At 36.9% G+C, this 13,661-nt stretch overlaps 1 protein-coding gene across 3 annotated transcripts in view; it reads right to left on the bottom strand.

Moving 5' to 3' along the window:
* Positions 1-13,661, bottom strand: part of Pfdn1 (prefoldin subunit 1) — a 74,387-nt gene that overhangs the window by 39,494 nt on the left and 21,232 nt on the right. For all 3 annotated transcript variants that reach the window (XM_023703404.1, XM_004643233.2, XM_023703405.1), the window contains exon 3: positions 1,584-1,668. In XM_023703404.1, coding sequence (XP_023559172.1) covers positions 1,584-1,668 — 85 coding nt within the window. The remainder of the gene's footprint in view (positions 1-1,583; positions 1,669-13,661) is intronic.

The following is a 13,661-nucleotide window of genomic DNA, read 5'->3' as shown; positions in this document are numbered from 1 at the left end:
TAAAAATATTATAGGCAGTCAGACAGGGCTAGGCCCTCAAGGAGACAGAATTAAAGACAAGGTAACTGTACAGCTTGCGAGAGACAGATACTGCCCACTGTGGGCCAGACCTTAAGACAAAAAGAGAAAACTTCCTGGCTGATGTTACAGCTCAAGAGGTGACACAAAAACCAGTGGGGACATGGGAGATATTGACTGGTCTAGAGTTCTAAAAAAACCCACCTACTCAGACTCTGTTGTTAACTAATGTTCCTTGTTGTTTGAGTAGATTAAGTGTGGTGACCCCATGTCAAAATAATTTGATACAATATCACCACAAAGGGTCATGAGTGCATAAAACTTGAGAGATTTAAACATATGTGATATTTAGTGTTGTTAAAAATCTCTTCTTTGGGGCTGGGGAGATGACTCAGTGGAATAAGCGCTTCCCTGGCAAACGCAAGGACCTGAGTTCAATCCCCAGTTCCGCAAAAAAAAAAAAATCTCTTCTTTGGCAAAACAGCAGAATAACATGTAAAACAAGTGGGGTATAATGTAGCCAAAGGAAAAAATTGGATCTAGAGATTTGTCAAAAGAAAAAATTAGAGACTATTCTCGATGCTTCCTTATACCTGCCTCAATTGTACCTGTTCGCCTGTTTCTCTTGGCTCTATTGGGCCCTGTTTTATAAACTGTTTAACTAAGTATGTTCAAAAAATCCAGACCATCAAGTTAATGTTGTTGAGATCTAACTACAAACCCCTCATGCTCCCAGGACAGTTATAACAATTTGGGGGTTTTAGCTCAATCAACGATTTGATTCCTAGATAAAACCAGTGGGTAACGTAATGGGCCAACTCACGTTTTAGATTATAAATGTAAATCTTGTGCTTTCTGTTGTAAACGTATACTCACTACTGTTCTAAGTTGTTTAGTAACTAGTGGGTGTTTCTTGCTCTTTGCTAAGATAAAATTCCTGTAACCTTCACCAATTCTTGTTAACAAAGTTAGCTTACAAAGATGACTTCAAAAGGAAATTAAATGGGCTTTAACTTCTTGTAACCTCTAGGCTATGCAAGGCTGCCTGCAGGTACTCAGGTACAAATTAATCAGAAACTGAAACAAAAGCCCCAGGAAATGTAGCTTGAGTAGGGATACCAATCACTCTGAAAACATTATTTTGTGTCAGACGATGTTTACCAAACTGGAAAAAAAAAATCCTTGTTTAGAACCTAATCTACAATAAATGATTTGCAACATGTAAAAGAGACACCAAAATCCTCTAACAACTACCCAGTCTCCTGCCCATTCACCATATTCCAGTACTGGTCTTTTGTTCATGGTTTTTAGAAACATATTTGTCCATTCAAAGGCAAAGAAAAAAATATATTCCAATTACTGCCATCATATGTTTAAAATGGCCCACCATTACAGAGACTGTTGTTTGTTTTGTCTTACACATTGCCACAAATATCACTGCTTCATAGCTCTGATACAATTATTTTTTTAAAAACATGAACCATGGCAATAACACACTTCAATGACTTGAGATTTACTTTTTCCTAAAAATTGACTGCTATTATCAATAGTCACTAAAAACTTACCTCTAGTTCTTTAATTTTTTCTTCTGCTATTTTCTGTTTCTCCAACAGCTGATTATGAATTACCTCCTTGGATTGAAGAATAAACCTACAAAATAAAAAATATTGAAAACTAAGCCATATGACACTACATTCATCAAAACCAATAGCTACAGCCTACAAATGTTAAACTAAAAAAAAAAAAAACCAACAATATTCAGAACAAGTAAGGCTGTCATGTTCATGTAATAAACTGAGGAAACCACATGTTTTAAGTCTTGGTGACTGAGAAGGAATAAAGGCTGAAAAGCATATTCTACTTTTTATTTAAAGAAGGGAATCCGGCTTCAGGTAGATTCATATAGATAAAATATATATATATATATATATATATATATATATATATACACACACACACACACATATATATGGGATAAATATCACAGACTAAGACATAAAGCCTCCTATAACTTTTTTTAGTTATATAATTTTTATCCAGATTTTTTATAAAATATTTGTAAATTAGAGCATCTCCCCGTTTTTTTGTTTTTTTTTTTTTTTTTTTTTGTAAAAGCAGTAACTCATGACCTTTTAAAGTCACAATCAAGTACTGTGTTAGGATCAATGCATTAGTGTTTACATGAGCTTCTCACACAAAAAGCACTGTATAAGCCCTAGTATCTTTTATTTTTATTTCCAGAGTGTATAATACATCTGAAAAGCTCAAAATGCACAAGTGGAAAATTTCAACTTTTTCCATTTTACAGTCAGGCACATTATTTACTATGGATGAGGGTGGAAATATGGGGAAGTTAAAAATTAACACTGAATCTGCTTTATGGTTTTATGTTCATAATTCTCGCTGCAGGGAAAGGAAGAACAAACTATTTTACTCCCTCTAGTAAGTGAACTAAAGTATTTCCCTTCCACTGAAATGAAAGAAAAACCCCAATTATGCAAGCCTCCTTCAAGATCATCTAAACTAAACAGGTTTCAATTAAAGATTACAATAAATTAAGCAGACTATTTATTCTCTTTGTACTTAGAATTCAGCAATAAGAATATCACTTCTACACAAAACAAGCCAAACCAAGAAAACACATAAAAGTAGCAATACACAATTTCTTTGGCTGATCCCACCAAAACAATACTAGGTGGGCTCTCAGATATGAGACCCCTAAAAAGGATAACAAGTACAACTAACTGCTGAGAGGAAACTTCCTTTTATCTTCATGAATACAGCTTGCCACATATTAACACAAACTCATGAATTTTTTCCACTCCATTGATTATTAAACCACACTCCTAATTTGATAAGTCTGATTTCACTGATGATCTTAGTCTTTCTATTTTTAGACAGGGGTCTTACTATACAGTTCAAGATGGCCTTGAATTCACTTTGTAGCCCAGGTTGGCCTTGAACACACAGCAATCCTCCTGCCTCAGCTTCCTGAATGCTGATATTACAGATACATGCACCACAGCCTGCAGTCTCAGTCTTCAGTAGCTTGATCCTCTGCAAAAAGTTTATTCATGTATATACTAGAAAGACTGCCCCACGTTCATAAGAAACAATCATAAATACTGGTTCTTTTCCTATAGGGAAAAGAATCCTTTATACCTAAAGAACTCTTATTTACTAGATTCAAGAGACAGGTACTATTTCAGGTATGATTATAGTGCACAAAACACTTTTCTCTGAATTAAGTCATGCTAACATTTGAGAAGAGTTGTTTGGAAACGCACTATCTCAGTGACACAATGCAAAAAGCATTATAAAACAAGGTCTAAAAGTCATCAAATATGTCATCACATGCACAATTTTAAACTCAGTCATGGAAATAATTATCAAAGTAAAATATACATTTTAAAATAACATTGATTGCAGTCTATTAATACTAGTCTCAAATAATAGCTGTTAGACATGAACATTCACGTATAGGCAAATTTCAAAGCTAAAATGAAAGGTCAAGCCATTACTTATGTTGCCTCTAAAAAGAAAGTAGCTGAACAGATACTAAATTCCTCAAGCAGAAAATAAAATTACTAGAAAGCAAGAACACTAGATAACAAAAACACGTTTTTCCATGGCCACACATCCCAGATGTAGCTATATTAGACTATGCCAACTAAAAAGGCCAAAAGGCTGGCCAATGTACTACTAAAAGCTCAAGATATCTCAGACATAGAAGTTTTAAATAAGGATGAGTGTTGTGTAAACCCAAATGTTACCTCAAGAAATAATACACTGTCAAAATTCAAACACAATAATTTGGTTTGGTCTTCAATTTAAAGAATGGCATATGTGCTAATACTGGAAAGGGCTCCAAGAAATATCTAGATTTCTGAAGGAAGTCTTTAGAAAGGACCTCACCTCTGCTGCTTCATATAATATAAAATTTATATTTTATAAATTTATATAATTTATAAATTATCACATGCTATTCAGAGAAAAGATATCATGATAATGAGTCAACATCCATAACAAATATGAATAGTTTCTAACAACAAAGAATCTCACAGATCCTGACTGTTTATGGAAAGCCAAATATAAAAGATTCTGAAGTTCAAAAGGTATTACAAAGAAAAATAAACTATGAAGAAGGGAAGTATTCTCACATGACAAATGATATGGAGATAATGTGTTTATAATACCAGGCTTATATAACCTGGTAAGAGTCACTGCTTTGTAAAAAGCCTCTGTTTTCACCCGGAAATCAAACCCACATGTCTTTATACTTTCAACTGTTTTACTTCCTCAATTATCTGTAATTATGCCACCTGGAAAATACACTTTTCTGATGGATTTTGGTTTTGATTACACGAGGAACCAGAGGCAGTGGAACAAATTAGGAAATGCACAAACAATTCAACACAGTTAGCCACCTTATCTTTGAAAAAGGGGCCAAACACCCTCAGTGGAAGAAAGATAGCCTCTTTAATAAATGGTGCTGGAAAAACTGGATTTCCACATGCCAAAAACTACAACTAGACCCATGTCTCTCACCATGCACTAAACTCAAAATGAATCAAAGGGTCAGAGAGATAGCTTAGCAGCATAAGCACCTACGCTGCAAGCACAAGGTCCTGAGTTCAATCCCTGGTACAAAAAAAAAAAAGAGCAAAGCTCAAAGTTTTAAATATTAAAACAGAAAAACCAAATCTGCTGGAAGAGAGAACAAGTAGAACTCTTGAAGACAATGGTGTAGGCAAAGACTTTATAAATAAAACCTCTATCATTGGAAATAATCACAAAGAATCAGTAACTAGGAACTCATCTTATAAAGTATTTCCACAGCACAAGAAACCAGCAACTGACTGAAAAGATAACCCACAGCACGGAAAATATTTTTTGCCAGCTATTCCTCAGACAAAAGAATAACATCTAGAATATATATAAAAAAACCCAAAAATAAACCACCCTAAATGTACACATTCAATCCAAAAATGAGTATCTAAAATGAATATACTTATGAGTATTTAAAATGAATACACTTCTCAGATGAAGGAATAGAAATACAAATAAATACGTAACAACATATTCAACATCATTTGTCATTCAAAAGATGTAAATTAAAACAACCCTGTGATTCCATCTCACTACTGGCTATTATCAAGAAATCAACCAGGCAGGTGTGGTGGTGTAGGCCTATAATCTTAGCACTCCAAAGTCTGAGGCAAGAGGGCTGCCACAAATTCAAGCCCAGCCTAAGCTACAGACTGAGTTCAAGGTCAGTCTATACTATGTAGCAAGACCCTGTCTAAAAAATAAAAAAATATATAAATCAACCAGTAACAAATGCTGATGAGGCTGTGGAAAAAAAGGAACACTTTTCCATTGCTGGTTGGAGTGAAGACTGGTATAGCAAGTATGGAAATCAATGTGGAGATTCTTCCAAAACTAAAACTGGGCCGGGAAGATAGCTCAGTAGAATAAGTGTTTGTCTGGCAAGCACAAGGTCCTGAGTTCAATCCTCGGTACCACAAAAAAAAAAAAAAAAAAACCTAAAACCTAGAGGTTTCATTCATCCCAGTTATTTTCCTTCTTGATATTTTCCCAGAAGAATTAAAAGTACCATACACCACAGCAATATATACATACCCATATTTATAGCAGCACAGTTTGTAATAGCTGAATTTCTGGAAACAGCCCAATTGTCCATCAACTGATAAATGGATAAACAAGATGTGGCTGGACTACTACTCTAAAGATAAGAAAGTCAGTTTGAGACATTTCTAAGTAAATGGATATATCTTGAGACCTTACTCTTAAGTGAAATAAAGTGGACACACATGTTCAAATACAGCTTAGTTTCTCTAATGTGAGAAAATGATGTTGTATAAGGACCAAAAGTATAGTAGATATTATATGAGATAGGAATAAAATGTTCAAATAGGAATGATAACTAGGCAGAGGGGAAGGGAAAGAAAGGAATGGAAAAGAGAATAGTAGGAAAAAACTGGAAACAAAGCTTTTGTATATAAGAAAGGGAAGAGGGGCTGAAAGGATGGGAGGTAAACGAAAGAATTATCAAAATATACCATGTACAAGTACAAAATCTCTATGTTGAATGCCATCATTATGTGTATCTAAAAATGTACCAATAGGGGCTGGTGAGATGGCTCAGTGGTCTAAAGCACCTACTTAGAACAAGCTTAGCGAAGCCCAGGGACCATGGTTCAATCCCCCAGCACCACATGCCAGCCAGCCCGCCCCCTGGTGGGATGAGCTGGCCACACACACACACACACACACACACAAATAAATAAAAATTTAAAAAAAAAATGTACCAATAAATTTAATTTTTAAAAAGTAAGCAAGAGCTGCATGTAATCCCACCACTCAGAAGGCTGAGGCAGAAGAATTTTTGGGAATCTGAGACCAGAGTGGGCTACAAAGTGAGTTCAAGGCCAGCCTGAACTGCAGAACGAGATCCTGACTCAAAAATAAATAAATAAGCAAGATTTAATTTAATTTAATTTTAAAAGAAACAAAATGTGGGGCCGGGGAGATGGCTCAGTAGAATAAGCGCTTGCCTGGCAAGCCCAAGTGTCTGAGTTCAATCCCCGGTTCCACCAAAAAATAAAAAATAAAAAAAAATAAAAGAAACAAAATGTTTATGACAGTATACTCTGCTTGGATGGGAAACTTTTATAGGATATCTGAAACTTACTTAACAGCATTTAGGCTTCAGGGTATCCACAAATTTCAAAGCACAGAAAAGACTAAATAAAAATGACCCTTTCTTACCAGGCATGGTAGTGCAAACCTATAATCCTGGACTCTTGGGAAGCAGAGACAGGACTGCTGTGAGTTCAAGGTAAGCCTGAACTACACAACAAGACCCTGTGTCCAAAAACAAAACAGAAAAAAAAGCGAAGGAACCTAGCTTGCTCCTCTGCCTTACTCTTCCGGCCATAAAAATTACCTGCACATGTATACAAAGATTAATGTACAAATAATGTTTTATTTCGTAAGTCTTCAGCAAGGAAAAAAGGATGATTTAAAAATTATGGCCCACCCATATTATGAAATGTTCAATGGCAATAATGAAACAGATACCCTAAACACTCCTGACTAAAAACAAGGAAAAACATAATTTTTAACATTCTACTGAATTAACATAAATGTAAGATTACAAAGTGCTTCTAAAATGACATGAAATGGGAAAAGGAAAAATAGAAGAAAGTAGAAAATGGGCTTTTACCCTCATTTTCTATTAAATCCTGGTGACCATGAGCACCCTCACTGGCAAAGCAACAGGATTTAAAATGAGATAAAACAAGAGGCCATCCAAAATGAGGTTGCTCTCAGGAGAATCCTCTATAAAAACCAGGATCCCAGAGGGCTTCACCTTCAGTCTAAGAGGGATGAAAAAATAAAACTTACCTCTTTAGTAGGGCACAATAAAAATTTACTAATACCTTCACGAAAATAGAATGAAAAAACAAGACTGTCCCTGAGACATATAACCATAGCTGATCTATTCTTGGGTTGTGATCCAAATTCAACCAATGTACAGCCCAGAAAAATCTTAAGCTCAGAACTTAATCTATGGGCTGGGGAGATAGTTCAGCAGTCTAAGAGCCTGCCTGTCAAGCACAAAGACCCAACTTGGATCCCCAGTACCCCAAGTGCACTGTGCTGGCCCTGAAAGTAGGCATGGTGGCACACGCCTGTAATCCCAGCACTGGGGATGCTGAGAAAGGAAGATCACTACAAGTCTGAACTGTACAGCAAGACCCTATATCAAAAAAAAAAAAAAAAAAATTACAGCTTCTTATTTGATAGGTAGCAAAGTTCAAGTAAAATGGAAGGTAAGTTAATAAAGATTAGTCAAAGCTAAGTATGGCAATATATGCCTATAATTCCAACGCTCTGGAAGGCAGAGGCAGAAGGATCACAAGTTTAAGCTTAGCCTGAGCAACTTTGCAAGATCCTATATCAAATTTTAAAAAGAAAAAGGCTGGTGAGATAATAGTGCAAAAGCCTTGGTTTCAGACCCCAGTACCACAAACATAATACTAATACACAAAAAAAGGTTCAAAAAAATTGGATACAGCATTAAGACTCTTGAGACAACATCAAATGGTCTAATGCATGCATAATTACAGACCCAAGAAGAAAAGAGAATAGGGCCAAAGAAACATTTGTAGATGGGCTAGCCAGATAGCTCAATGGACTAAAGCACCTGCTTAGGCAGAGCACAGGGGCCAGGGTTCCATCCCCAGCATGCAGTGCCAGCCCCACCCGGGGGAAGGGGGTTTAAAGCAGCAATTGAGACTGGGCGTGGTACGAGCCTTTAATCCCAGAGCTTGGGAGGCTGAAAACAGGAGAATCAATACAAAGCCAATCTGTGTAGTGAGACCCTGTACTTAAAAATAAAATAGATAAATTTGTAGAGACAATAACCAAAAAAAAAAAAAAAAAAAAACCCAAGAATCCTAAACATAACATTCAAAAAGGAAAACGCACAAAAACTAGGCAGAGCATATTCAAACTCCTGAAAACTAAAAATAATGAGAAAATCTTAACAGAAAACAAAGGGCCAGAGAGAAAGCTCAGTAGAATAAGTGCTTGCCTGGCACGTACAGGGTCTTGAGTTCAATCCCCAGTACCACACACACAAAAAAAACCAGAAAACAAAAATGTTACATTATAACAAGAGAAACAGAGAATTACAGAAATAATGCAAAGCAAAAGACAATGCTGTGATGTTTTTAAAGTATGAAAGAAAGCTATTAACTCTGTATTAAAAACAGTGAAAATATCAAAACTGAAGGAGAAATTAAAATAGAAGCTGAGGGCTGGTGGGATGGCTCAATGGTCTAAAGCACCTACTTAGAACAAGCTTAGCAAAGCACGAGAACCTCGGTTCAATCCCCCAGCACCACATGCCAGCCAGCCCCGCCCCCTGGTGGGCTGAGCTGGCCACACACACACACACACACACATATAAATAAATAAAATTTAAAAAAAAAATAGAAGCTGAGCAAGTTTATCTTGGCAAACATATACTACAACAAATGTTAATGGTAGCTCTCCCATCAAAAGGAAAATGAAAGGCAATATATCACATCAATACAATGAAGAATTAAAATCATATGATCATCTCAGTAGATGCAGAAAAATCATTTGAAAAAATTCAACATTTCTTTATGAAATTTTCTTTATGAAATGCCAAGAACAAATTAGGTATAGAAAGGTCATTTATAAAAGCTACATATGGAAAAACTCATAGCCAACATCATACTGAATGAAGAAATGCTGAAAGTATTTTCTCTAAGATGAAAAATAAAATAAGAACATCTGTACTCACCATTTTTATGTGATACAGTAAAGGAAGTTTTAGCAAAGTAGTTAAACAAGTTATACAAAATACTTTATCTTTTTAATCATTCATTTCTTCATTCATCTGTTTTGTATAGGGTCTCACTACACAGCTCAGATGTGTAGTGATATTCCTGTCTCAGCCTCCCCAGTGCTGGGATTACAGATGTGCGCCACCATGCCCAGTTCTGGTGACCAGCACGGCATGCAGTGCTGGGGATCGAACCTGGGTCCTTGCACTTGCCAGGCAGGCACTCAGGCCACTGAGTTATCTCCCTGGTCTAAGCATACAAAATATGATGAAATCAAATTACTCTTGTTTACAGATGATATATTTCTACAGAAAAATCCACAAGACTCCACCAAGACTGTTAGAACTGATGCATTAAGCTGAGTATCAGGACACAAAAATCAAACTACAGAAAGCAATAATATTTTGATAAATCTGAAAGCAATTCTGTTCACAAAAGCTGCAAAAAATAAAATATCTAGGAATAAACAAATGAAAGATCTCTATAATAAAAATTATATGACACTAGAGAAGATACAAACAAAATAAATGGAAAGACCTAATATTAAAACACCCATACTAAGCCAGGGCTGGTAGCAAAAAACTCTAACCTGTGAGAGAGGACTGCCTAGAGTTTAAGGCCAGCCTGTGCTATACAGTGGGCACAAGGTCATCTTGAACTGCACAGTGAGACCCTGTGTAAAAAAAAAAAAAAAGAAAAGAAAAGAAAAGAAAAAGAAATACTACTCAAAGTGTTCTACAAATTCAGTGCAATCCTCCTCAAAACACCAATTATATTCTTCACAGAACTAGGAAAAACAACCCTAAAATTCATATTGAAGAGCAAGCCAGGTATGGTAGCACATGCCTGTAATCCCAGCATTAGGAAGGCTGACAGAAAGACTGTTTTGAGTTCGAGACCAGCTGGGACTACATAGTGAGTTCAAGGCCAGTGTGAATTACATAGCAAGACCCTGTCACTTTTTCTAAAAAAAAAAAAATCAAAACAAACAAATATACTGACATACAAAAACTCTATAAATAGTCAGAATAAATTCTGACAAAAAGAACAAAGGTAGAAGTATCACAATTTCTGATTTGAAGACATACCACAGAGCCATAGTAACCAAAACAGTATGTCACTGGCATTAGAAAAAAACCAGCAAGGCCTTGAGTTCAATCCCTGGTACCTCAAAAAAAAAAAAAAAAAAAAGAAAAGAAAAAGACAGACCAATAATGAGGGCCCAGAAATAAACCAACACATCTACAGCCAACTGATCTTCAACAAAGGTGTCAAAGCCATGGAGAAAAAAAATATTTCCAACAAATTGTTCTGGAAAAATTGGATATACACATGCAAAAGATCAAAACTTGACTTGTCTCTCACCCTTAAAAAAAAAAAAAATCAATTCAAGGTAGATCAAAGACCTAAATAAAAGACTACTAAAGTATAACACAAGGGAAACACTGGAAGGAATTGATATAGGAAATAATTTTCTGGAAAGGATCTCAAAAGCACAGGAAACAAAAGCAAAAGACAAATGAGATAGTATCAAACAAAAGAGAAAACAGTAAAAAGACAATAAAACAGAAGAAAATATGGGGCCGGGGAGATGGCTCAGTGGAATAAGCGCTTCCCTGGCAAGCGTAAGGGCCTGAGTTCAATGCCCGGTTCCGCAAAAAAAAAAAAAAAAAAAAAAAAAGAAGAAGAAGAAAATATGTGCCAACTATTCATCTGACAAGAGGAATAATATCCAAAATATACAAGAAACTCAACAAACTTAAACAAGTAAATCAATGGGGGAGGGGAAATGAGCAAATGACCTGACCTGAATACCTGAGATAGTCCTTTAAAAGCACAAATGGCCAACAAACATGAAAATAAAATATCACTAACCATCAAGGAACAATGGAATATCATCTCAACTCCCCTCCCCTTAGAATGGTTATTAATCAAAACACATTAAAAAAAAGGGGGGGCATGGTAGGATATACCTGTAATCTAAGCACTCACAAAGCTGAGGCAGGAAGACTGCCATGAATTCAAGCCCAGCCTGAACTATACAGTAAGACCGTGTTTTGGGGCCAGCCAAATAGTTCAGCGGATTAAAGCACCTGCTTAGGCAGATGCAGGGGCCAGGAGTTTGATACCGGGCCTGCCATGCAGACCCTGCCTGGGCATGAGGCGCATGTCTATAATCCCAGCACTTGGGAGGCTGTAAATAGGAGGATCACTACTAGTCTGATCTATGCTGTGAGATCTGTAGACCCTGTAAATTCTGTCCTAAATACAAAAAAAAAAAAGAAGTAAAGAAAAAGAGGGGCTGGGGAGATGGCTCAGTAGAATAAGCGCTTCCCTGGCAAGCGCAAGGGCCAAAGTTCAATCCCCAGTTCTGCCAAAAAAAAAAAGAAAGAAAAAAAAAGTGTGGAGAAAAAGGAACATTATTGGTAGGAATGTAAATGAGTGTAGCCATAATGACAAAAAGTGTGGAAGTTCCTCAAAAATTAATAAATACATCCACGACATGATATTGGTATCTCATTTCTGGGTATAATCCAAAAGAAGCAGTCAAGTGTGGTGGCACACCCCTGTGATCCCAATTCAGAGGTTGAGCAGGAGGACAGCCCCAAGTTCAAGGTCAGCCTAGGCTACATAATGAGTTGAAGGCCAGCCTGAAGTACACAGCAAGACCCTGTCCAAAAAAACAAAACAAAAAAAACCACCTAGACCTTTTTTACCAAGATGGCACCAAAGGCAAAGAAGGGAGCTCCTGCCCCTCCCAAAGCATAAGCCAAAACAAAAGCTTCAAAGGTCAAGAAGTCAACACTGAAAAGTATCCACAGCCACAAAAGGAAGTCCACAAAACACCCACCTTCCACTGTCCCAAGACACTGTGGCTCCAGAGGCAGCCCAAACACCCTCAGAAGAGAGCTCCCAGAAGAAACAACGTTGATTGCTATGCCATCAAGTTTACCCTGACCACGAAGTCAGCCATGAAGAAGACAGAAGACAAGAACACACTTGTGCTCACTGTGGATGTCAAGGCCAACAAGTACCAGATCAAACAAGCTGCAAAAAAGGCTCTATGACATTTTTTCTCAATTCCATTCAACCAAGCAGGATGTGAGGGTGATCTGGCTGCGACATCTGTCATCCCATTGATTGCCAGAGTTCATTCGGCTGATCTGGCTGGCTAGGTGGGTGTCCCCTTCCTCCCTCAACGATCCATGTGCATCCATCCCGAAGCGGCGCGCTCGGTCAAAGAGGACGGCCATCCCCAATAGAGGAGGACCGTCTCTTGGTCAAGGGTATATGAGTACCTGCGCTCCCCTGGTAGAACCTCCAAACAAGCTCTCAAGGTCCATTCAACTCAGCAATTTCATTCAAAGGTAACTGTGGAATACCTATACAGTGGAATGTTATTCAGCAGTAAAAGGAACAAACTGTTACATGCAGCAATATTGAAAAAAATTCAGAAGTGTTATGCTAAGTCAAAGATAACCAGACACAATTTGGGCATAGTGTTACACACCTGTACTCCCAGCAGCTGGGAAGCTGAGACAAGATCACAGGTTCAAAGCCTGCCTGAGCTACATAACTGAGTTAAAGGTCAGCCTGAAGTAGTTGGGCGAATCAGAAAAGAAAGGGAACAAGGTTGGGGAGGGAAAGGAGAGAAGAGGAAAAAGAAAGAGTAAGGCTCTGGAAGAGGGAGAGAAGAGAAGAAGAAGAAAGAGGAAAAGAGAGGAGAACTGTAGCCACAGAGCCGCCACATAGGTATGATTGTATTTACAAAGTGCTCTTTAAAAAGCAAAACTACAAGGACAGAAAACTAATGGTTGCCAGAGGATGGGGATTAAAGGGCAAAGACTAACCATAAATGGGCATAACTAAATGATCTGAGGTAATGTGAGTATTGTATTTTGTAACTTTATACTAAGTAATACCTAATAGCATAAGAGTATGTATTTGTAAAAGCTTACAGAATTAAAAAGAATAAATTTACTGTACATAAATTATACCTTAAAAAAATAAAAAGCCAAAAGTCAGGCATAGTAGTACACACTCATAGTCTCAACAACTCAGGAGGCTGAAGCATGAAAATCAATTAAGCCCAGGAGTTTAGGGGCAGTCTGGACAACTTAATGAGACCCTATCTCTTTAAAAGAAGAAAAAATAATTTAATTTTAAAAAATTAAAAGGTCAACAAACCATACAGGAGGCAAATTCATTTCCAACAAAACAGAAATACACTAACCAAAA

The sequence above is a fragment of the Octodon degus genome, unplaced genomic scaffold, assembly GCF_000260255.1.
Source record: "Octodon degus isolate 3935 unplaced genomic scaffold, OctDeg1.0 scaffold00169, whole genome shotgun sequence".
In the NCBI taxonomy this organism is placed as follows: Eukaryota; Metazoa; Chordata; class Mammalia; order Rodentia; family Octodontidae; genus Octodon; species Octodon degus.
The sequence above is the reverse complement of the archived record's forward strand: the minus strand, read 5'-3'. Positions and strand labels throughout refer to the sequence as shown.